The sequence below is a fragment of the Thermobia domestica genome, chromosome 5 (assembly GCF_964235325.1).
Source record: "Thermobia domestica chromosome 5, izTheDome1.hap1.1, whole genome shotgun sequence".
NCBI classification, from domain to species: domain Eukaryota; kingdom Metazoa; phylum Arthropoda; class Insecta; order Zygentoma; family Lepismatidae; genus Thermobia; species Thermobia domestica.
Genome location: NC_137458.1, coordinates 137,339,949 through 137,365,696, shown reverse-complemented (window position 1 = coordinate 137,365,696; position 25,748 = coordinate 137,339,949). Strand labels below are relative to the sequence as shown.

General features: G+C 36.1%; 1 protein-coding gene across 1 annotated transcript; it reads right to left on the bottom strand.

Annotated features, from left to right (window-relative positions):
* Positions 1-19,753: 19,753 nt before the first annotated feature.
* LOC145685252 (uncharacterized) lies at positions 19,754-20,191 on the bottom strand. Its single transcript, XM_081757617.1, has one exon. It carries the CDS (start codon positions 20,189-20,191, stop codon positions 19,754-19,756), a length of 438 nt encoding a protein of 145 aa, XP_081613743.1.
* Between the last annotated feature and the right edge of the window lie 5,557 nt (positions 20,192-25,748).

Genomic DNA, 25,748 nt, shown 5'->3' with positions numbered 1-25,748 from the left:
AAAGTATTATAAAATAATTTAACTAAAACTTTCTATTTACAACGGAGTTGAAGAAATCAATAAATAACAAGGAAATAATTTTACATCTTTTAATCCTTCCTTTAATTTCTCTTTTTAAAAAATCAATCAAATTTACATAACATACGATTAACGAAACTCAATTTTGACCAAACTTGATATGGTGGTAGACCTTTAAAAAAAAGTTCGTACGCGCGTGAAATTTTATGGTGTATAGCAGTTTAGTTTTAGTGTTATAGATTACCAAGTCTGGGCTTTGGATTTTCCAAATTTTTGCAAAAACATGATCTAACTTCTGTTTATAAAGAAAGCATATGGACCAAACTTCTTGTGATACATTATTTTGAGGCATAAGAGAGTTGAGTTGATTTTGAGTTTATCGTTCCTTTCAGCAGCGAAGCTATATGAGACATGAATCTACTGATTAACGTGGAATCCGAACCACATGAGCTCCCGCCGGTAATCGAACCCGGGTCTACCACGCCAAAGACAGCATAAGAGAGTATTGATGATGTAGTTGAATATCTATGTAATGAAATACATACATGTAAAGAGAATTGCTAAAATTGGTTGATTAACAGTGACGTTTTCTACAATAAAGAAAGGAACTTGCCAGTTCTTTTTCATGCCTATACACAATTTTAAGATGCTTTTCTGGACTGAAAAATTTCTTCGAAGGAAAAACTTTCTCTTTGCCTTTCAACTTTCATAAAAAATATGAAACTTCTTAATCTCCACTGTGTAAATAGAGTTAAAATTGCATTTCTGATATGAATAACTCTCATGCATTTATTATTCTCTGATTAGAACTGCGGATTCCAATTCCTCACTCTTTTACATAATATATCTATTTACTGAATACGACTAATATAGTATGTTAGATATGTTTCGTTTTACTTATTATTATGTGACTGGATTGAATCATGCTAAATCTTACAACAACTCATATCACTTAACTACCTAGTAGATTGAATATTTCTTTCTTATTTTAAAAATGCGAAATTCATATAGGAAGGTGAATGAAGTGTATAATTTCCTCATGTCAGTCAGATCGGTTTTGAGTTTGCCTCTACCGTTTAACATTTTGGAAGTTTGGTTCATTTTAGTAGCCGGCAAATCAACTTTCGTTCTTTCTCTTGCTACACCAAACTGGAATGGTTTGGTTAGTTCATTGGTCACGTCCGTACACCTCTTGTCTTTCCTCATCCTTTGCACTTGTTCCCAAAGCATCATTGGTAACGGAGTTCCGTTCTTCATCTATTTTTTTCCATTCCCCTACCTCTTTCCCTATTTTTTAGGAAGACCTCGTTTTGCTCTTGCATCCAGGTTCCCTAACGAGCCAGTTTTCTTAGCGACGACGTTTTGGTACGGTGCATCCCCCCCGGTCCCTTCCGTCGCTTTTGTCCCCAGCAACCAAACCTCGCCTTCTAAAACGTCATACTAATTGGAAGAGGAAAGCGGTCATGTGTCAAGAACAGCTGTTTCCGCATGGAAGTTGCTGGGTCAGACTGTGCGATGCGTCTTTCTCAATTCTGTGTGTCTCAGGACGCAATTCTCTTTTTCTCTTTTCTCTATCTCTCTGTCTCTGTCTCAAACGAAGAGTATCCATGCTGACAGAAAGTTGTCTTCTACGCTACTTGCAGAATTGTTTTTTTTTCTGTTTTCTATCACTTTCTATTTCCATTATATCGTAATAAAACTATATATATTTGTCATAGAATAAAACACATTGAGAAATACTTTTTTTATCTCCCATTTCAGTTTACAAGCTCCATGCTCCCATTTCTTGTTCTGTATCTACAAGTTTCTCGTTCTTGTCCCGCTATTATCCTCCTTCCTATGAGTCTTTGGTTAATTCCATGTAAACGTATGAACGATATTATCTTATATATACATACACATAGGCAAGTATTATACAACCAATATATATACAAGTATATATATTGGTTGTGGTATATATAAAGAAATAAAGTCTCTCACCTCTACTTATTTATTGGTATATATATGCCTATGCCTATACAATACAACCAATATACACACACTTAGCAAGTAGTTTAAATCAGATTTCAGTCTGTGAAAAGCAAAGCTTGTACACTCACGAACATAAATAAGTAGAGGTGAGAGACTTTATTTCTTATGGCTCCAACCTCTACTTATTTATGTTCGTGACTACAATAGAAAACATCCAATTTGACAAGAAATTCATAGAATATAATATTTACATAATCACAATGAGAAAAGATAGTTAATAATACGTTATTAAATTAAATGTTTTCCAATTTAAGTTGCTTTACAATTTAATCCAATCCTGACAAACTTCCAGATAAGCCTGTAAATCTAATTTACCTGCAATTATTATAATCTACAATAAGTGATTGATTAATTAAGATTTAATTGGGACGTCAGCATAGGGGTTGTCATCGGCCCGATAAACTCGACTGCTCAATACACAAACTGCCGTAAATTCACGTTAAAAACGAACAAATTGAAAGATAGAAACTTGATGCACAATACAAAACAGACGAGAATAAATATAACAGAACAACAAGAATATTAGCAAAATATAACAATAAATAATAAATATTCAACAATAATAATAAACATTGAACAATAACAATAAATATTGAACAATAACAATAAATAAGAAAGAGATAACAGTAACAATCAATACTACAAACATTAGTGTAGAAGACATATTACAACAATAAAGAAGAAGAAGTGAGATTAAAATATAACGTGCAGCAAGAAATTAAAAAAAAAACACTCAGAGAACGTGACCAAAGTTACAATCGTGTAGAAAAGGAAGGACTCGCTTAACAATATCAACGTCATTACCCAATGCACAGTCAAGTGTACGCGGCAGTCCATGATCTTCTCTGAGATCTGAGTATTCAGGCCATTCCACAAGAATGTGCTGAATACTCAGTGCGACAACGCATTCCTCACAATAAGGTAGATTCGAACCACGCAGTAAATAACTATGTGTGAGATGAGGGTGGCCGATACAGAAACGCGTCAGAACCACTTCATCTCGAAGATTCGAATGAAAGGAAAACTCCCACTCTCCAAGAATTAGCTTGACTGCATGAAATTTATTGTTATTCACCTGGTCCGAGTTTATAATATAAAATAACAATGGAATAGTAAATGGAATGAAATCGGTTTATATTTGAAGATATCATCCAGTATTTGCCTGTGGAACTGAAGAAAAACTTATCAATCAGGGTGGACAGCTACCAGATTCGAAACCCGGACCTTCCGATTATCAAGCGAGAACACTAAGTGCTCTCGGTCAGTATTTCGCAAAATAAGGCAAAATCAATATACGAGATTGGTAAAACAAGAACGACGTACATTTCTAATCGGAATTTGATATTGATAATTATCAATGCTAATGATGCCCTTAAAGACTAAAAAAGAATCTTAAATACGCAGCTGGTATACTGAAATAACAAAAGTCATCTTCGATTAAATATGAAATACAATTTTAGAGGTTGAATGGAGAATATACATAATTTTGAACTATTATTGCTTTATAAATCACATTTCCTTTTTAAATTTCCATAAGATCGAGTTGAAGCACTTCAAGGAAAAATATACGCAAAATCGCATTGTTTCGGGCGCCTAATACTTGGCGTGTTCCTCATTACATTATTTGAGGAAATAATTGTTATTTATGAGATATGATCATTAAGATAATATGGGATATAGGGTAAAGCATACAGTCATTGGCCATCAAATAGTGATTGGCCACATTGCGATTAAAAGTACAATAATAAGGACGTGCTTCAAAATTTCTCGTAATTATGTTGCTGAAGCGGACGGCGATTGTCTTTTCTTTGTTTGTAAATCGTCATTCTTCCACAAGACTGCGCCTTTGTAATGCTAGAGTTTCGGAAGTGAAGACATGTGCGGATCAGTCTGAAATTCTAGGTAAGTCTTATGAAATTCTTAAGGATTCTTCTAACAATAAATCAATCGCTTTCAGGATTTAAAGTTGTTTTGCTTGTGGTAATTGATGATAATGGATTTCTTAAGCTTTGAAGCACTATATAACAGAATTTCTGATATCTATTTTTTTATTTTCTTCATTTTCGGGGGGTGGCTAATAACTATAACCTGATTACTCTTCATTTACAGTCATTGGCCACGTATGCCAATTACTATGTATTTGCGCAATTAATAAATGTGGCAATTTAAAAATATTCTTAGCCTTTATTATGCACTTTATGAAACATATCTTTTTCTCACGTTAATCTGCATGTATTTACCAGTTGTTGGCATGGTGGCCAATAACTAAATATATCGGGTGGCCAATCACTATGTACAGTTCTGATTTCTCGATTTTCTGTTTCAGGCTTTGAAGTCGTAATCGCAAGAATGCCAAAAGTTGGTAAAATGCCTTACGATAAGGATATTATAGAGAAGGCTCTCAGTGAGTTACATGAAACAAAAGCATCTCAGAGATCCATAGCAAAGAAATATGGAATTCCAAGAGCTACGTTACAATATAAGATAAAGAACCCCGACTGCAAGAACACGTTTGGTCCTTCACCTATTTCATCTAAAGAGGAAGAGGAGACTATTGTTGGGTAAGCCCAATTGATATCTGCATTAATACTTATGTTTCTACTTACGTCTACTAATCTATGTATTCACTTACAAAAACTTAATTCAAATTGCATGGAATCAAACATTAGTCGACCACTAAGAGATGGCAATAATAGTATTGGTGACATTCATAGCATTATTAAACGTGATTTCTTATGTTGTTGTTGTCAGTATAGAAATTTATATCGGAAACTTAAAATTTAAAGATAGGGCCTATATTTCTAAACTTTATTTCTAGTTTATTAGAGCGACTAATTTATTTTCTTTTTACAATATTGCAGGCTTTCCTAAAGAGACATCCGGAACTGACTCAGCGCACTGCAGATGTAACGTACGCCAGTGCTTGTATAAGTGAGAAAGACATTCGCAGTTGGTTTCAGGAAATATACAGTTATTTACAGGAATCAAGACTGCAAGACATTCTAACACAGCCATGGAGAGTGTTCAACGGAGATGAAACTAATTTTCAAGTCTGCCCTTCGAGCGGTAAAGTTCTTGCATTCAAAGGTGATAAAAACGTTTACGACGTAAAACGTCCTCTTCCAAAGAAAATCTGACAGTGATGTTCTGCTTCGCTGCCAATGGTAAGTTGTGTCCGCCGATGATTGTTTATCCATATAAAAGAATTCCAAGTGTAATAATAAACTCTGCTCCTGAAGGTTGGGGAATTGGTAGAAGTGAAAACGGTTGGATGAAATCTGAAGTGTTTTATGAATATATAGCAAATATATTTTATCCTTATATTGTAAAAGAAGGGGTTTAGCTCCTTGTCATCCTCTTCGGCCACAAAACTTACTTGATGTATCAGTTAAGCCAGCTTTGCAGAGAACTAGGAATAGAACTTATTGCCCTTTACCCAAATTCGACACGTATTTTGCAACCAGCTGATGTAGCTGCTTTTAAACCAATAACATCTGGTTGGAAGAAAGCTGTTAGCGATTGGTACACGAAAAATCCTAATTTTGTACTCACAAAGGTAAACTTTGCCGAAGTGTTACAGAATGTAATACAAACTTATTTAAGACCTGCAGTAATCATTAACGGTTTTAGAGCATGTGGGTTGATACCTTGGGATCCTAATGCCGTTGATTATTCTAAATGTCTAACAACTTCAGGAACAAAAGTGAGCACAAAGTTAACAGAAAACACTCCCGTTCTTTCATTTGAGAAATTTTGCAGTATTGTAGGTAACAATAAAATTAAAAAATTTGAAGAAAACGATAGAAATGGCCTTCAACAGAAAGATGTAAATGAAGATAACAATTTGTCATCTTGTACGATATATGGAAATTTTTCATTCAAAACCATTTCAGTGCAACTAATAGTCTGATGTGGAAAGGAGCCCTAATGGAACACAACAAATACAGACAAATATTGAGAACGATGGTTATGTGCAAGATGAAAGTGTTCACGAACAGAGTGAAAACACTGGAATAATCGATCCTTTATCAAGCACTAGCAGTGCAGTTTCACCTAAAGAAACAGAAAGCCCTCTTTTGGAAACCCAGCATTCCCAAATAATTGAATACTTGGCCTGGCCCGAAACACCTAAAAGAAAAGGAAAGAGGAACATAGAAAGAATGCCTTATGCAATAACGTCAGAAAAATACAGGATGTTATGTGAAAAGAAGCTAACAGAAAAGGCTAAATTAAAAGAGGACAAAGAACGCAAAAAGAGAGAACGAGAGGAAACTAGAAAATCCAAAGCAACGATGAAGTCACTAGCCCCTAAAAAGAGAACAAAAAGAAAATTAGATCTCAGTAACACTTGCGAAAGTGGTAAGAAATGTTTTGTTTGTAAAGGTAGCGATTCTAAGCATCTGTTAATCTGTAGCGAATGTGATAATGGGACTCATGAATCATGTGTCCCCAGAAATCATCAACCAAACATTCCACTCTCACCAGATGATGATATTTATGTATGCCACAAGTGTTTCCACATTGATAATGAAAGTGTTGTACCTAGGAACTTCGAGATTGGTGACAGTGATAGAGTCATTGGCTGAAATATTGGAACTAATTGCAAAAGCTAATTGAAAGAGTAATAGCATTGAAAGGGTGATGTTAAGCTCAACTTTGTTACAAAAAGTATGATATGAAAGAAGGACTAATTGTAAGAACTGTTTATTATTTTTATATTATATGGGCCTAATTTATATAATATTCAAATATTTTTCAAGTAAAGTTACTTTTGTATTTCTCAGAATTTCTACATTGTAAACTTTTAAAACTGTAAAAGAAACATAATACATAGAAATTAATATTTTGTTAACTAGAAATTAATAGATATTTTTTAAAATAACCACAAAATGCATTGTCTCATTTTCACAATCCTAAACTACTTTTGTCAATATAATAGTGACCTTGGTGTTTAATTTCTAGCCTGTAGAACAAAATTGTACTCATATTAAGCTCAAAAATTTTGATTGCGTTTAGTGGCCAATCACTAGTACAAACCCCGGCCAATCACTAAAAAATGTGGCCAATTACTGTACATTTTCGCATATTTTTACAAAAAGAGATTCTGTAAAAATGCTGTATAACTTAGAGCAAAAAGAATAACCGAAATCGAAAGCTAATATCCCTATAAGTCCACCTAAATAAGATTAGTTTTAAATTGCAAGAAATAAGGGCACCACTGAACACCAAAGTCAAAATTTTCCTTAAGTGGCCAATAACTGTGCATTTCACCCTATGATAGGGTGGGTCGAGAAAATTCATTTTCCTTTTTTCGAAATGACCTAAAGCAAAGAAGTTGCCTATTGTAATAATAAGAAAATGGACATAAAAAATAAAATAAAATCGGTTAACATTTTCCGTTCGCATATCGCACTTAAAGTTTCAGAAAATTGCAAACGTTGCACTTTTTTTTTTTGTAAATTTTTAAAATTACTTTGAACTTTTAACATAAAGACGCTCTACCTTTTTTTAACCTTTTCTGAGGTTTAAAGAACCTAAATAAGTTAAATTCTGATCAATAACTTTACATCTTCTGTTCGCGCAAGGTCTCAGAAAAACCTGAAATTTTACAAATTTCGAGAATTTTCACTGTGCCACTCTTCGCTTGTTTTTCTTAAACAAAATGACCCAGAACTAACCAGAAGTGGTTCTACATTGAGTTCCACCCACACCCTATTTAACCCATTAGCGCCGTGCGTGTTCATATGATCACAGCAGTTAGTATTTATGAAAATAAACCTTGTATAACATACTTTCAGTGGTTTCTTTACGTTTTGTGTGTTGACTACTAGGAAAAGGTTCTGTTAACGATATTCAGACAAAACAAATACCACATTGCGGCGTGAATGTAACCTAGAGGTACTACCATGAGCAAAATAAATGACGCGTCTCTTTATTTTGAAGTTTTTTGAAAATATCTCCGTTTTCTTTATATGTTCGAAATCTCGGAAGGTTTCCCCAGCAGGACAGGTTAATAACAAACCCGTTTTTAATATTTGTGTTAGATATTAGCTTAAAATAAAGAAATTAGAAGCAAAAAACATTAAATCGACAGAAATCTCGAGAATTACCAACTCTGCTAAAGTGGGAAATTTTCAAGAACGCGAGGGAATTCTGCAGTTCAACACGAAGCAGCGACATCTATGTCAGTGAGAGAAGCGTGGATTAGATCTACAAACGAAAATTTTAACGAAATATTTCTAGTATGTCTTATTATATGCATTATCAGCGAACTCCAAATATATGAATCTATGCTAAGTATTAACGTATAGATAGTGCAAATAGTGGAAATTACCTATGGAAAAAGACGAATTGTTAGCCCAATCGTAATGAAAAATCGTCTTTACTGTAGAACAGATTCAGCTTACGTAAGAAAGCAAATAGCTCAGTTAGATAAAGCAACGAGTTTGTATACCGAAGGTAGACGGTTCGAATCCCGTGAAGGACTGTTGTCATTTTTATCACTAAGGTTATTTTATTTATTTTTTATTTGGGAAAGAATCAAATTGTAACATATGTGTAAAACTCATGACGATACCAAAAAAAAAAAAAAAAAAAAAAAAGAGAGAGAGAAAATATCGTCGCATTTGCATTAGTGTCTCTAATTTTTGTTTGCAAACAGATTCGTAATTATTTCCCCTGTGCTCACTGATGCATAACGAATGTTTTCCAGTAAATGTTAATTCTAATTTGGAGAATTTTATAGTTTCACAATTCCTCACTACATAGTCTTCTATCTACGTGTTTGGATATTTTGATAACAGATTTCCCTATTAAATGTTTAATTTTCTCTATAAATATTTGTCTTAAATTGAAATTGTTTTGAATTTACTACATAAGCAAAGTTGCCCGAAGGAGGAGAGCTCAAGTAACAGATATTCTACGTAAAAGCAACCTATTGTAGAATGATGATGCTTCTTACCTTCAGCACATAATCTTAACGTTAGAGTGTCAGAGAGAGAAAAATCCTGTTTTTCCTCCCCTATGACCACTCATCTTAAAGCTCTACCTATAATGATTCGTGTCACATACTTTCGGCTCTCCAAAGACATTCATATTTATTATTATTATTATTATTATTCCTGTGACTTTTTGGCGCCCTTCCCATAGTAGTAGCCTATATTTTACATTTTATCATAGTGTTTTTAATAGTTTAAACCAGGAGCGTCATTTCAGATTTTGCTTTGGGGGGGGCAAGACCTCTTGATATAAGTAAAATTTCGCGTTTTTCACTGATTTACTACTATTCTAATGATAAACTCTATATACATCTCAAACTCAGGGGGGGGGCAAATGCCCCTCCCTGCCCTCCCTAAATGACGCCCCTGTTTTAAACCCATTTTCAAAAAGAAATCCTTACCTAGGAAAACTTCACAAAGAATATGGCCCGCTATAAACAATACCAACTCCACCCCCCTGGTCTAGTGGCTAGCACGCCTGCCTTCTGTGGTACCGGGTCCAATTCCCGGTGGATTACTGTTGAACGATAAAAGTGGTTCGGATTCCACTATAATTAGTATCCACATCTCCCTTGCCCATTAAGGCATAACCGTGGAACGCTAAACTCAAGCAAACAAACAAACAATACTTAATTCCCGGCACTCTTTATTCTACATGCCATCTCTCAATTTTTCGATACAGTCCCCTTAGTACTATGAAACTCTCTTCTTCCATAGTGAAATGGAAAAAGATCATATAATTGCCACTACTTTACAAGAATATAAACCAAAAACGTCAGTAGAAAGCACATTATAAAATTTACTTTTTGAGGCTCGTTTTGGTGCCCCTCTTTCTCTGGCGCCCCGGGCAGTCGCCCGGCCCTTAGTCCGCCCTTGAAAGTACGGACGCATAACTAAGGACTGCGGAGGAGAGGTTAACCTTCATGTTATGCCACTGGTTTGACGTGTTTGAAATGTTCAGTAAGTGATCGGTTAGTGAAATAATTTCGACAGTTACTGATGTTTAAAGTTTAGCTAAGACAAAGCTACCTAATCAAATACATTTGATATCGGGATGTCACAATTTGATTTTTCCTCACATAAAAAAGATAAAAACAATAGTAATAAAAACCCTTACTCGTACTGGGCTCCTAACTAACTAACAACCTAATTCTTACAGACTAGTTGCTCTGACCAACTGAGTTTCGATTTCTTACGCGAAAGAAGTCTCTTATATTAAGAAGCATGCTTTTCATTATCAAAACTGTTCGAAGTAATACGAACATGGCTTAAGAACAGAGACGGAACTGAATTACCACTCGATTGACCTTGAGGGCAAATCACCAAAGCGTAAAGACGTAAGTTCAGCATGCATTTCTCTGGAGTTGTGTTCAGTATTCCTATCTGCCAGTCATGCTTGTTCGTAGGAGTAATATGTTACAAACCTGACCTTTCGATACAGCACAATAGCAAAAGAATAAAAGGGAAGGAATTCTTGCCCTTGTGAACGTTGGATACCACCATGTGCAATAAAACTGTCGCGTCTCCTTGAAGTGATATTTTATCGAAAATAACTCGTTTTCCTTTATATAGTCTATCGGAAGTTTTTGAAGGTTTCAAAACGAGGAAATGTTACTGACAAACAAGGACGCATTCAGGGGTGGGTCCAGGGGGTCCGGACCCCCTCTGAAACCCCAACTTTTCTGTAAATTTAGCCTAATTTTGGGGATTATCTTTTAAAATTTTATTATAATTTATCCTAATATTGAAGTCGGACCCCTCCCGAAATAAATTACTGCATACGTGTCTCTGACAATTTTCAATATATTCGTTAAATAATAAAGTAAAATAAATAAATTAGGAGCAAAAAGCTTTAATAATAATAATAATAATAATAATAATAATAATAATAATAATAATAATAATAATAATAATAATAATAATAATAATAATAATAATTGAAGCGAGCTTAACGAGTTTCAACCGTACGACTCAACCAACGTTTGGGTACCTGTTCGTTCGTCTGCTCCTCTCATAAAAGACATTTCATTTTAATGAAACTAGTAAGTGCCTTCTTTTAGCTCTGCGGAGTAACTATTGCTTGGAATATGAATCTGCAAAACATAAGAGGTAAAATTAACCAAATGGTGCAAGTTTCCACTCATATATATAAAACAATTTTGCAATATCAACTACGTGAATCTTGTCCCATAAAGAAGCCGAAACCCCTACACCGAAGAGCCCTCCGAGATTTGAGCATTGTCCACACGGACTGAAATTGTCATTTGAAGCCAAGACTTTAATATGAAGCCAATAATTTCTTTAAAATAGACGGAAAATTCGGAAGTTATAAGCATTTTCATATTTTTGCCTTTTCCCATAAGGGAGCCGTAGCCCCCTATACTGAAGAGCCCCCCCCCCCCCGGAGATTTGATCATTGTCCACTCGGACTGAATTTGTCATTTGGAACCAACACTTTAATACGAAGCAAAATATTTCTTTAAAATAGACGAAAAATTCGAAAGTTATAAACATGTTAACAATTTTGCCTTTTCTCATAAGGGGGCCGTATTAGCCTACACTGAAGAGCCCCACGAGATTTGATCATTGACCACTTAGACTGAAACTCTCATTTGAAACCAAAACTTTAATATGAAGCCAAAAATTAAACTTTCACATCAATTTAAACTGACTGGGTTCCGGTTCCCCCCACTATTGTTTAGTTTAGTTAAGTGGTAATTTGTGACAGCTTCACATCATCAAAAGAATGTTTCACTTCCCCTCCCCTCCCCCAGGAGTTCGTGCTGGATCTACCACTGGAATCAATAGACACTCTTCCTATTCTTTTTGTCACCCTTGATTGTGTAGGGGCTCCTTCGTACAAATAAAGAAGCGGTAATATTACAATCAAGGGGCGCTATATATTAGGTATTCTTTTAGTTACCTACCCCTAACCGCACAGGGCCATCTTTCGTAGAATAAAAATATTACGTGATATTCCAATCATGAAAGGGGAGAGGATGCTGTAAATATATTTCTTATTCATTTTGTCTGTCCTGCTTATCAAAAATTACTTTCTGTTGGAAGGGTACTGAAATGAGAGGGGCAAAATAAAAAGTCGTACCCCCTCCTACATGGCTGCTCAAATAAGTACTAAAGAAAGCATTTTAAACTAAGATATTTGAGATTTAAACTAGGAAACTAAGATATCCTTACATTATGTAAGGATGGCATATTCAGGATTATTATTATTATTATTATTATTATTATTATTATTATTATTATTATTATTATTATTATTATTATTATTATTATTATTATTTGAATGTTTTTGGAGCATCGAAATTTTGTGAGACGAACAACGATATGTAGAGGTTTAAGATGGGTGGTCATAGAGGAGGAAAAACAGGATTTTTCTCTGTCTGACTCTCTAACGTAAAGATTATGTGCTGAAGGTAAGAAGCATCATCATTCTACAATAGGTTGCTTTTACGTAGAATATCAATTACTTGAGTTCTCCTCCTTGGGTCTACTTACCTTATGTAGTAAATTCAAAACAATTTCAATTCAATACAAATACATTGTAAAACTTTTCCGTAATTAAACATCTAGGGAAAATTAAACATTTAATAGGGACATCTGTTATCAAAATATCCAAACACGTAGATAGAAGACTATCTAGTGAGAAATATTGTGAAACTTTATAAAATTCTCCAAATTAGAATTAACATTTACTGGGAAACATTCGTTATGCGCCAGCGAGCATATGGTGAGCAGTGAGCACAGGGGAAATAATTACGAAACTGTTTGCAAACAAAATTAGGGACGCTAGTGCAAGTGCGACAACGGCATTTTTTCTTTTTTTGGTATCGTCATGAGTTTTACACATACGTTACAATTTGATTCTTTCCCACATAAAAAAATAAATAAAATAACCGTAGTGTAGTGATAAAAATGACAACGGCATTTCCAGCGAATCGAACCCGCTACCTTCAGCATACAGACTCGTTGCTTTAACTAACTGAGCTATTTGCTTTTTACGTGAACTGAGCCTGTTCCGGTAAAGACGATATTTCATTACGATCGTCCTACCAATTCGTCCTTTTCCATAGATAATTTCCACTATTTGCTCTATCTTTATGTTAATACTTAGCATATATTCACATATTTGGAGTTTGCAGATAATGCATATAATAAGACATACTAGAAATATTCGTTAAAAGTTTAGTTTGTAGATTTAATCCACATTTCTCTCAATGACATAGATGTCGCTGCTTCGTGTTGAAATGCAGAATTCCCTCGTGTTCTTGAAAATTTCCCACTTTAGCAGAGTTGGTAATTCTCGAGATTTCTGTCGATTTAATGTTTTTTGCTTCTAATTTCTTTATTTTAAGCTAATATCTAACACAAATATTAAAAACGGGTTTGTTATTAACCTGTCCTGCTGGGGAAACCTTCCGAAATTTCGAACATATAAAGAAAACGGAGATATTTTCAAAAAACTTCAAAATAAAGAGACGCGTCATTTATTTTGCTCATGGTAGTACATATATCCACAACGCGCCAGAAATACAAGAAAAACGGCATCGTCCTCGCAGTAAGTGTTAAAAAACAATCTTATATCTTATCCTTTCAAATTATTTTCTGCTGGCTTATGTTTTAGAGATATCAAAAGTTGTTACAGATTACATTTCACTCATCTGAAAATATTTGGGTCATGCTTATTGACATTTTCCAACACTGTGATCATATGAACACGCAAGGCGTTTAAGTAGCTTCTTCTCTCTTACATACGTACGTATAGGTGTCAATAATACAGTAAAATTTGGAGGTATATCAATTATGAACAGTTTGTACATGCTTTCAGTTGACATACTCTATTCTTTTTATTTTATTATTATTATTATTATTATTATTATTATTATTATTATTATTATTATTATTATTATTATTATTATTATTATTATTATTATTATTATTATTATTATTTGAAATGACTATTACAACTCCTGTTACTGGTAATTGTATGGTTATCCCTTTAGATACAGAGGTCCTTCTTTTCAACAAATTCTTGATATTTTAGAATCGGATGACGTGCATGACATGCAAGACATGCTGAACCTCCGAGACCTAACGTCTTTTCGGATGAAGATTCGGGAAAAGGGGATGGAAATGGACAACCTTACAGGGCGCCAACTTACCAGTCATGCTGAAATTGTTTTTATAGATAATACTCAACTTGGTGAAGATGATGTGACAACTCTCTCGTTACAACTGCCTTACGTGTAACGGGGTTCAGCCTGTTTTTAATGTCGAGCAAAATTTCTAAAATGAAAACAGAAAGTACTCGTTCGTATGAATTCGGAGAATATTAGCAAGCACATGAAACTTAGTGATCAAATGGACCAGGATATCTCATATTATGGGATTAGAATCAAGTCCAAAAAGTGGTGCTGGCGCCTCTCTCTTGGATGATTGATGTAGCGCACGAATCGCATGGCTAATGTTGAGAAAAGCCAGAATAGGCATCTCACACTTAGAATTTGCAAGACATATTTTACAAACTTATTTGCAAAATTATAAAGCCATTCTATTAGATGCAGGGCTTCCAGCCATTTCTGAGTCCAGCAGTCAACAACACCATGTAAGAGATGACGTTTGTCTTTACCACTTAGTGGTTCGGTCCAAGCGTAAACGTTGTGCAAGTACACTGGATTCAAACACAGTACCCACGAAATGTTTCAAATCTAGCATGGGTTTGTGCGCCTACCAACTTTTTTTTTTCAATTTCCATAAAGTCCCATAGATATTGGGCTCCATAGCCTGTAATTCCATAGTCCAAATACTGTGTTTATTTTTGCCTTCTAAAGTGTAACAATTTCTAAGATAATAAATGTCTCTTTTCTTTTCCATATGTGTTAATAATTTTTTCGGCATCCACTTAATCATGATATACGAAAGTACTTGGACGCCTAGCGTGTTCATATGATCACACCGGGCACCCCAACAAAACCGCTTACGTCACGAACTCAAAATTTCTCGTGAATGGTCTTTACACCTAAATAACTCAAAATTACAAATTTCACCGAAAATAAAAACAAAAAATAATTTCGGCGTTAATGGGTTAACCAACCGTCGAAATGTTGGGAGAGCTATTTACATTATATATACAACTATTTATTTTACAATGTACTATGTAAAAACATCTTTCGTACAGTAGAATTTTTGGCTTATTGTATATTTACTCTTTTTTTTTTTTTATATCTACACACATTTAAAGTCTGATATTTTTGGATAAATGAGGCATAACTGATCTAGACTTCAGTGTTGTTAGAACATAGCCATCTTTAGCTTCATGTTCACATACTGTATTCGAGGCCTCTGCCACATGTTTGACTCACCTCTCCACAGCCTGGGTGTGACAAGGAAACTTTTGTATTTCTGTAACGGGTGTACTGTCAAAATTGATACATGATTTTGTATCGTCTTCACTTAGGTTGCGCAGGATTGGAGAAGGATACAACACACAAGAATTCCAATTAATAATTTCAAAGTAATAGTAAGCCAGAAAGTTTATTTTTGGTGGTACAAAATTTCGAACAGTCTTCTTTTTTTTATTGCTACAATTTATTTTGCTTTAAGATCCTTCTATAATTAAACTTCCGAATATGTTGTCTGTCATCAACTAAGGCAAACGCCAAAAATATAGGCGGGTTGCGCGCGCAACAAAAAGTTGGTGGAGAGAGCAACAGCCAACTAGCAACCTACGCACTTGCCACATTTACATTTGTCTTGCTCAGTCACTGTCAAGGTTTCATGTTTCGTGCGCTTGTTGAAGATTGGTTACGGCAGAACGCAGGCTTTGAGCTGTGACTAGGTAAACGGCTGTCGTCTGCTTACTCCTGCAGCAAGATGGGAAGAAAGTGGCACATAACAAGGGAGAGTTGACAACAGCGAGCTGTAAGGTGCGCGCGCAACCCGCCTATATTTTTGGCGCTTGCTTTAGCATTACAAACAGAAGATTCTCTGGGTGTATAAAGAACGCATTTCGCTGTATTACCGGATCAATATCATGCTGCCTGGATTACTTGAAAGACATGTTTTGGTCTGTCAGTAAAGTATGTTTTTTGTCTATGGCAAACCAGACAGGCATGTAAGATTTCAAAATAAACCTAAGCATTTCTTTTAAGTTCTCAGATGGATCTGACGAGCTTACATACAATCTAAGGACTAGATTTGCTGCAATTAGCCATCTGGAATGGGACCTAGGACTGGGTCTTCTGTACAAAATCCCGAAGTAATTGGTTTTGAAATTTCCAACAGATATTGTTGGTCTCAGCTCAACAAATTCCTGTCTATTATCAGTAATCGAACAAACTATGGGTTCATAATCGACCACAGGGAGTTTTTCACAGCAAGAGAGCTGCTGCCCTATAGCACTAGTAAAAGATTTAGGCCCTGTAGTATGACCAATATGTAGTTAAATGTGGCGAAATGGAAGCTCATTAAGATTCAGGAGGCATATGTTCCACTGTAACGGGCGTCCTATATGATTTTCTAGTCAGTGGATGACACCGTTCTTCCATCCTGTGTTATTACACTGCCATCACACCCTACTACTTCTAGTTTTTCAATTGAAATTGTTAGTCCAAACAAGCAAGAAATTATGTTTTGAGTTATATAATTTGATGAACTCGAGAGAGGAGATTCATGTACAATATAAGATGACCCAGGTTCCTGGATAAGAGAATAGTGTTCTTCTAGCACAATTTTATTAAAATTGCTTGACATTTAATTTTTCAATGACCAAAGTATCATCTTTTCGTCCATCAAACAAGAGACCCAACTTTCCTCGGGAGGTCTGAATTCACTTTTCAAATTAGTTCTAATACGACTCTTTTCTCTTCTTATTTTACCTTATCAACTACATAGGACGAATCTATTATATCAATTATCATCCCAACATTTTGTAGAATACTTGACGCTATAACAGCTGTTGCCTGATTAGACTCCGAACCGATCACTATTTAGCGCTGTTGCACTAAGTTGAATTCTCTTCTGACATTGAGGCTTTCTAGTCTATGTTCATTCATTCATTTCAGTCGGTTTATACTCATCTTCCTCACACTCCGAGATCTCAAAGGGAGAACTATGTCTGTTTTCATCCATTTCTTAGGACACTTAATTTAGAAACCTCTTCTCCACTCAGTGCTCGCTGAAGATTGCGAGCTTTCCGCTAGGCGTTCAATTTTGTCTTCTTTGTAACTGTTTTGTCAATAGATTCCATCCAGTATGATTCAATCCGCGTATGGTTAAATCTAGTTTAAATCTGTTCAATTAAGTGAGTTCTACTTGTCTAGTTCCTAGCAAAATGAACGAAGAATTTCACAATGAAAATTTAGAACTATTGATAAATTTCTGTTTATTCCCAGACCTGGCGCGAATGGAAAATGTAATATTATTGGTCGAAACTTATTTAGATTCTTTAGCCATAAAAAAAGTTAAAAAAAAGTAGAGTGCCTTTATGTTAGAAGTCTGAAGTCACTTTAAAAATCTGGAAAAAAAAGAGCGGTTTCTTGTAATTTTTAAAAGTTTTAAGTGAGATGCGCGAACGGAAGATGTTAACCGATTTTAATTTTCTTTATGCCGATATTTTTCTTATTACAATAGACAACATTTTTGCCCTAGAGCATTTCGAAAAAAGGAAAATGAGTTTGTCGCCCCACCTTAATATATAAAGCCACAAATAACAGGCATTTCCCGGCAACATCCGTCTCTGATATATAACAAGTGGAGGAATTGTAGAGTAATTCGAGAGAAAATGTGCATATTAAGGTATTTATTAGTACTGCTGGAAAGAGAAAAGGACAAGCCAGGTAAAAATTGTGGAGAATAAACTTTAATCATTCCTTTATTGTAATATATGCATCATTGAAAGACACATGTAGCAGTGATTCGTAGACAAGTATATAAAGTGTGCATTTTACCAGAACATTGGGGAAAGATGCACATATACGAGGAATAAGCACACATGTACGGCTCAGAGTATGGATAATAATGCATATTAAGAAATTCGCGCAAAGAGAAATATCCGTGCAATTATATAATAAGTACATAGGAGAAAGAATATGTTTACTAAACAAAAGAAAGTATATGGACACTCTGAAAAGTAAAATTTGGCGAAATTGCATACCATTAAGGATAAAAAAATCTTTGATAATATTACTCGTATTGTTTATCTAGAAATCCTTGACTTTCTTCGTTTTGCTGAATATACCTAAGTCTAACATGGCCAGACAGATTCTGTGACAGGAATATAGAAGTGTTTATCGTGGAAATGACTTACACGCATTGTTCAACTATGTGTTCACTACAAGAGTAGACAAATTGTTCGTAGTGCACAAGCAGAAGATTGACGTACAGTACATCATTGTTAACACGTGCCACAAGTAAACAACATACTGTTGTCCGGAGATCGTGTAACACATTTTTCATGGCACCATTGGAGACATTGCGTACACCGAACCCAGTCACCTAAATCAACAGAATCTGGAGCAAAGTAATAACGACGGCAAACACCACAATAGTTGTTTGGATCAGTCGTGGTACTACTGGAATGGGCTGCACATGTGCCGTCTGCAGAGCGATTAGTTTGGTGTGTCGTCTGCACTCCCAACTTTGAACCTTTCTTTACTAGAAGCCATTCAGGTTTCTTGAGCTTCTTCGTGACGAGTGATACAAGATGACTTGAAGATGTCAGCGCTTGTGCATTTCGTGGAGATGTTCGACGTGCACCATCTCTGTATGGAACTGGGCACGTGTCAGCAAAACGTCTCATCTCATGTTCAGATGAAGCAGAAGAGGTGGACTCTGGTGAAGTAACCAAACTTTCTGTTGTTAGAGGTTGAGTGAGTCTTGGTTCATGTTCAACCTATGCTAGAATCAAAGAATACAAAAGTGTTAATGCCTGAACCACCGACTAAGCACACGAAAAGCCGGAAGGATAATGTTCTGTTGGACTGGCTATGATGCTTTTCTTAATAAATATTTCCGTTGTTAATAGAAAGCAGTGAATAAAATTCTTCATGCTAAAGGAAGAAACCTCCATTCCTACTCAAACAATACCTTACATTGAAAACTTTGTTGGAACTGTAAATATTAGGGACAATACAAAGATTAACACAAGAAAAACATTTGCTACCAAATTACAATCAATGAAATAAATATCATAACTTAAACTCTATGTCTCACATCAAGATTTTACTAAATGTCGCTATTGGTGAAACATATGAATCTATCGAAAAGGTGGAAGTGTAAAATATTTTTTCATACATATTGGAAAGGCAACCAAGAGTGCCATACCGGAACGTATTGGAGGTTCGTTGGTTGATTACAATTTGACTCCCTTGTCAGCACAATGGCTAAGTGAGACGGGAACTACTGCTTAAAATGGCATCCCAGCCACTACTCAGGACAGCATCCGAGGCTATGAGCTCCCAGCGGGATTTAAACCCGCAATCACGCACACCAAAGGTGATCACTCTAGTGGTGATTTAGATACAAATCTAAAATGCAAATAGAGTCTAGAGAATAACGTTTTATCGTACCAATAATTATTATCATAAAGTACTCATCACCAGTAGATACATCTCCAGCTTCAGTTGCAGTATCAAATGCGCTAGCTGGCAAAACGTCTGGTTCACTGGAAATATTCCACAGGCTCGGAATCAATTTACTGCAGCGCAAACATTAGCAGCCTTTTCCCGAGCTCCAGCAAACAGATTCCCAAACAAATGTTTTATGATTTTTCGTCCTCTGTTCTGGCGAATGAAAGAAACACATTGGTTTTTCCAGTACACTTTGAGAGGCTTAAATATTGCTCTGTCCAGTGGCTGTAACCAATGAGTTGTGTGACTCGGCAAACATAACAACGAAATCTGATTGTCCATGCGTCCGTCCAATACTAACAGTACATGACCACAAGGTTTGTGCTCACGAAAATGTTTCAGCCAAAGTAGAAAGGTTGCATCTGTCATACAGCCTGACTCAGACATCACTACAGCTGACCCAAGGGGAATCCCATCCTGGAATTCTTCGCGCATTCTTACATCTTTAAAAATAACAAATGGCTGCATAAACGATCTACTAACATTGACACATGCCATCACTGTCACTTTCTCTCCCTTCTCTCCAGTTGTCACTGCGTGTATTGTCCGTTTCCCTTTTGCAGCCAAGACTTTTCCCGGTTTGTAAATCAGCTGAATCCCTGTTTCGTCCCAGTTGAACACATGCGATGCTAGTAGTCGACTTCAGTCCTCATTTTCCATTTCTTTATTCAGAAGGCTGTAGAACAGATTACATTCCTCCTTACGTAATGCATCGGATCGAGCATATGAGAGTGGTTGGGCTTTGCGAACACTGACGTGTCTGTGTCGTTGTAATAATGCGTATAACCAGTTATAACCAACACTCTTCTTTGAGAAATTAAAGGATGTTTTAGTCTATTCATTTCACAATATTGATAAGCTATTCGTTTCACATCTGCCATAGTAAGCGGAAACCCATTACTCTCCAATATTTATAAATGGTCCACCAACTCCTGTTCCGCAGCACCAAGGGCAATTGGACGCCCTAATTTTGGTTTATATCTTGATTCTTCTTTAGTATATGCTGTAAAGTTCTACGTGGTACACTGTATGCGATGCTAGCTGTGTAAATTTTCATACCTTCGCGTATATTGGTCAACACTACTTGAATTTGTTCCTCAGCATACGCACCTCTCTCCGTCGTCTCTTGCTATTTCTAACCATTTTTCTGAAAGAAGAAGAAACATATTAAGCCCATTAACTAAAGCTATCATTCACGACACATTCACATTTTACACACTCACAGTAATTTCAGTACTCATAGTTTCTTGGTTTAGCATGAATCCAGGTCATGGATTCGAATCCATCGGCATACCATACTGTTTGGTTCTCCAGGGTTCTTGTTACTCTAGGCAAATGCCGGGATGATATCTTACAAATCAGCTATGATATACGTCCTTCCCAAATCCGTCTCTTCGTTGTTGTTACAGTAGTGAAAAATAGCTCGGGATTCCATCTGCATTTTTGCGTAAAATAAGATGCACATATATTTACTGTGATGTACCGCATCTTTTATCCCCCCCCTGGCGTCTAAGCCTTTTTGATTTTTTCATCTGACTCACAACAACTTACCTACCACACTGACTTTTATTCCGCACTCTCATTTCCATTTTATTGATATATATTACTTATTAGGCTTATTTGTTTTCATATTATGTGAACGGATGTTTCTCTGTGCTTTACAAATTCAAAGTTATTCATTGTGTTTATTATTTTTTCACACAAACCTTTTTCTTATGTGTGACTGAAATTATATATTAACTTACCACGTACCCAGGCTACGTTCAATGTATATTTTAATTCTTCCTAATTTTGTTCACATCACACTGTTGGTTCAATTTGCGCGTATGCGAATTTTACCCGAACATGGATCTGTGCATTTTCACCCAAAACATAAATATACATTGTGGTGAGCAACACTGACACACTGGTATGTCACACCCTTGTGCGCGCCAGCGTTGCACAAGCCGGTCTTTGTACTTTGCGTGCATGCCTCTTGATTGTAACAACTACACACAGATTTCTTCTAGTAACCATTTGTATACATCCTAATGTTATAATAAACACTACTGAAATACACCAATAAAATTTGAAAGCCTACTTACCATCGAAATTTGTCCTGTTTGCCTGCAACAACTCCTTTATACCTCTCCTTTCAACACAACAATCACCATGCTAGTCAACATTGCCAATGCAGGATTAAACATAGTACTGCACATTTTAACTGAATGTGCTTCCTTCCCGTAAATACTATATATTTTCTCCAATTGCATTAATTTATATATTCTAAGGCATAGAATCTTCTTGCTCTTATTTCAATAGAAGAAAAATTGAATATTGACAATAAATAATATTTATAGGGGATACTAAATGGGGTGAAAAATAAATAGATCAATATAAGCCGGGGTGGCCATAAAGAGGAACATGACGCCAATGGTGTCATTAAATTTTGGGGGTATATATAAATGTACAATAATTAAAATCGCCTCATTTCAAGCAAAGACAAAAGAAACGTAAAAGATACTTACTCAGTCAATTACAGTACTACATCTTTGCATCTTCCTGCTTTTCTTTCTTTCCTCCTCCCCTCCCCGCAATATTTTTCTTTAAATTTGTAATGTCAAAATAAAAGTAATTGACATTGCAAAATAGCAGTTTTGCCTACTTTTACAAAGCTGATCAAATTGCGCAATCTCTAAATATACGAACTTCTAGAATTTTGTTATATATATAAATATATATATACAGGATGCGGCACGTAAAACCGGCCCGTAAAGTGAACACATAAAATGAAATGTAATGTATTGAATATGATTAACTACAACACATAAATGAAATGTAATATGACATGTAATATGTAATGTAATGTAATGTTGAATATGACTACTCACCTTCACAGCAGTCTTCACAGCAGGTGCTGAAAGTGTCCTCCGCCCACTTCAACACACATGTGAGCACGATTGAGGAGATTCATATATACCCTTGTCAGTTCTTGTGTTGTAATGCTATTGGTGACATCCTGGATCCTGGTCTTGAGTTCTTCAATTGTGTGTGGATTTGTTTCGTATACTCTTCCCTTTAACAGTCCCCATAAGGAAAAGTCACACGTGGACAAGTCTGGTGACCGAGGAGGCCACAAGCCTTTGCTGATTATCCTCTCTGGTGTAAACATCTCATGCACAAGGGACAATGATGCAACTGATGTGTGGCATGTTGCACCGTCCTGCTGAAAGTAACATAACTGACGTTCCTCTTCGGTCAAGTGTGTATAAAACTCCTCCAGGATTCTCATATACACGTCACTGTTCACTGTCGTCTCAAAGAATATGGGCCCAATAACGCGTGTGGCGGAAATGGCACACCAAACACCAATCTTCTCATCATGCAAGGGTACCTGGTGGATTGCGTGTGGATTTTCTGTCGACCAATACCGGTTGTTTTGGGAATTTACGTACCCACTCTACCCAGACAGGTGGAACCACGCCTCGTCACTCATGATGAGCATTAGTGGATCCAAGAAACCACTGGCAACATTGCTCAACAGCCATGAACAGAAATGCACCCTCTTCTGCAGGTCAGGCTCCTTCAGTTCTTGCACAACACTTATCCGGTACGGTTTTAACTTCAGTCCCCTTAAAACACGTCTGCAACTTCTCTCACTCGCATGAACCTGTTGACTCAATCTCCTGGTTGACTTTCGAGGACTTCTTGTCATTATCTCCTCCACCTGCATCTTTAATTCAGGTGTGCAGACAGATGGTCGTCTGTTCCTGGGAGCATTTTGAACCGATCCTATGCGCCGCCATTTTTCAATCAATTCCTGAATGGTGCTTTTTGCTGGCACAGAACCTCCTGGAAATTTCTCCCGAAACAAATTCTTTGTTTTCACAAAAGATCCAGTGAGAATGAACCCTTCAACAATGGCAACACGCTCGGGTATCGAATACGGCATTATCACACACTGACATTCACCCGGCTTAACACAACGAGGCCTTTTTCTCAACTGGTTTCGACAAGTTTCACTGGCTGCGGCTGCACGTGACTGCTGCAGGTCACGTAAGTCGACCCAACCTCGACACGCCATCTCTTGGTAGGAAGGTAGATTATTTAAGTGTTGCCAAAAACACAATATACCAGAATATTACGACGGCCGCACCCTGTATATATATATATTACATCAGTGGTATAAGAAGAGTCTGGGAAAATTTTACATTTTATTTTTTGCCTTAGAAAATAAAACATCCTAAGTGTGCAAAAATTAATTATCAAGTTTACATTAAAATAAACTACATTTAAATTTGAAGTTTGTGTGGTTGCATTGTGAGTCTTGAGGCTTTTTTTTTTTTACGATGATCTCACTTGTTGTGATAGGAAGAGATGTACAATTAAATGTCAGGGGATATTTTGTTGATTTCGATTGGTGTCCCAACCTTTGAGGGAGATTGTCACCTTCTAAATACAACTGGTTCAACGGAATACGATTATCTGTATTAGGTTAAAAAGAGACTGATAATTAATGAAGCAAGTGTACATTATATAAAATAGACTAGCTGGGGGCTCAACTCCCAGACCCCAGCGTCCGCTCGGCCTACGGTCTCGCATCTCTTACTTATCAGCCTTTGTATCAACAGTGAATTTCGTGCATTTGCTCTTCATATTTCCTGAATGTGCCCAGCCAAAGGCTTCGCCCCCACACCCCACCTTTGCTTGACCTACGGCCTCGCACCTCTTGAACCCACAATTCTACCTATTTTCAAGTTTTATTTTCTATTTTAACTATTTAAAACTTAAGATTTTGTATCCCAAGAAAACGCCTATTTAAACAACATGGGAATTTCTGCATTCTCTTACCAGCATACCGAATTTCGCGTTTGTATTCCAATTCCAAGTACCTAAAATATTAGGTTATAGGTCCAATAAAAGGTCCATTTAAATAACATGGGGAATTTCTTCATCTCCCCTTTAGACCGCCTAAAAATTAAAAACATTCACTTTTGGCAATTTTCTTGTCGGTTAGTCCCGGAAAGTTATAATCACTCCAAATTTCAACTTTCAATGTCAACCGGGAGTACCCCTTTAATTTATGTCATTTCATGTAGTTTTATATATAGTTAGGACAGCATAATTGAAAAAATGGGAATATCAAATAGGAAATTCTCCTAGATATTGCAATGACATATGAAGGGTCCAGGGGAATAATATGATAAGTCACATTTTGCAAATTTTACAGTACAACAAATTTAAAGTTTGAAGTTATATATTTTTCAAAATGTCATTACAATGCAATGCTTATTGTTGTTAACATTCATTTTAGTTATATCTTATTGTGATTGGATATTATAAAGCATGAAAAACAATATAGTAGTAATACTTTTTTAACAATAAAAAAGTACTGTGTTTTGTTTATCGGACTTATCAGAGTTTTCCCCAAACAATCAGTACTGTCTTGATACTGATGATTATTTTATTCACGAGATTGCTGTAAGAAATATAATAAAAACACATCTTTGTAACACCTGTACATATTATGAAGTCTTTTCAATGGTGGTTTCTTGATTTACTGTGCTTTTGGAAGGTTTGTGTAGTACTCCACTGCCTTTAAAGAGCAATAGTTTTTCAGTGACTGCAAATCTGCATATTTTTCTTGAGATATCTCCAGGAACGCGAAAAAATGATAGGCATAGATGATTTATGCTTTTAAAATTAGTTGAGGTAAAAACAAGATAGGTTAGAGACAGTATATAGAAGTAATGCTGCCAATCGGGTCGATTCTGACCCGAATCGGGTCAGCTCTTTTCAAGTCACTGGTTGGTCAGCTCGGGTAATGGATAGTCAGCTAGGGTCGTGTTACGGGTCAGTCGAGTCAGCTCGGATCGGGTCACGTGTCAGGTTGGTTCGAACATTTTTGTTTCGTGTAAGGTTCCGGTCGGATTTTGGGTCAACTTGAACCGACCCAAAACAAAACTGTTTGACCTAACCTGACCCGAACTGACCCGACCGACCCGTAACACGACCCTAGCTAAATCTACTCATGAGCCGAGCTGCCCCAACCAGTGGCCCGAAAATAGCTGGCCCG

Excerpts from the sequence above, each read along its gene's own strand:
- LOC145685252 (XM_081757617.1), bottom strand. The coding sequence starts at position 20,191 with ATGGCATGTGTCAATGTTAGTAGATCGTTTATGCAGCCATTTGTTATT.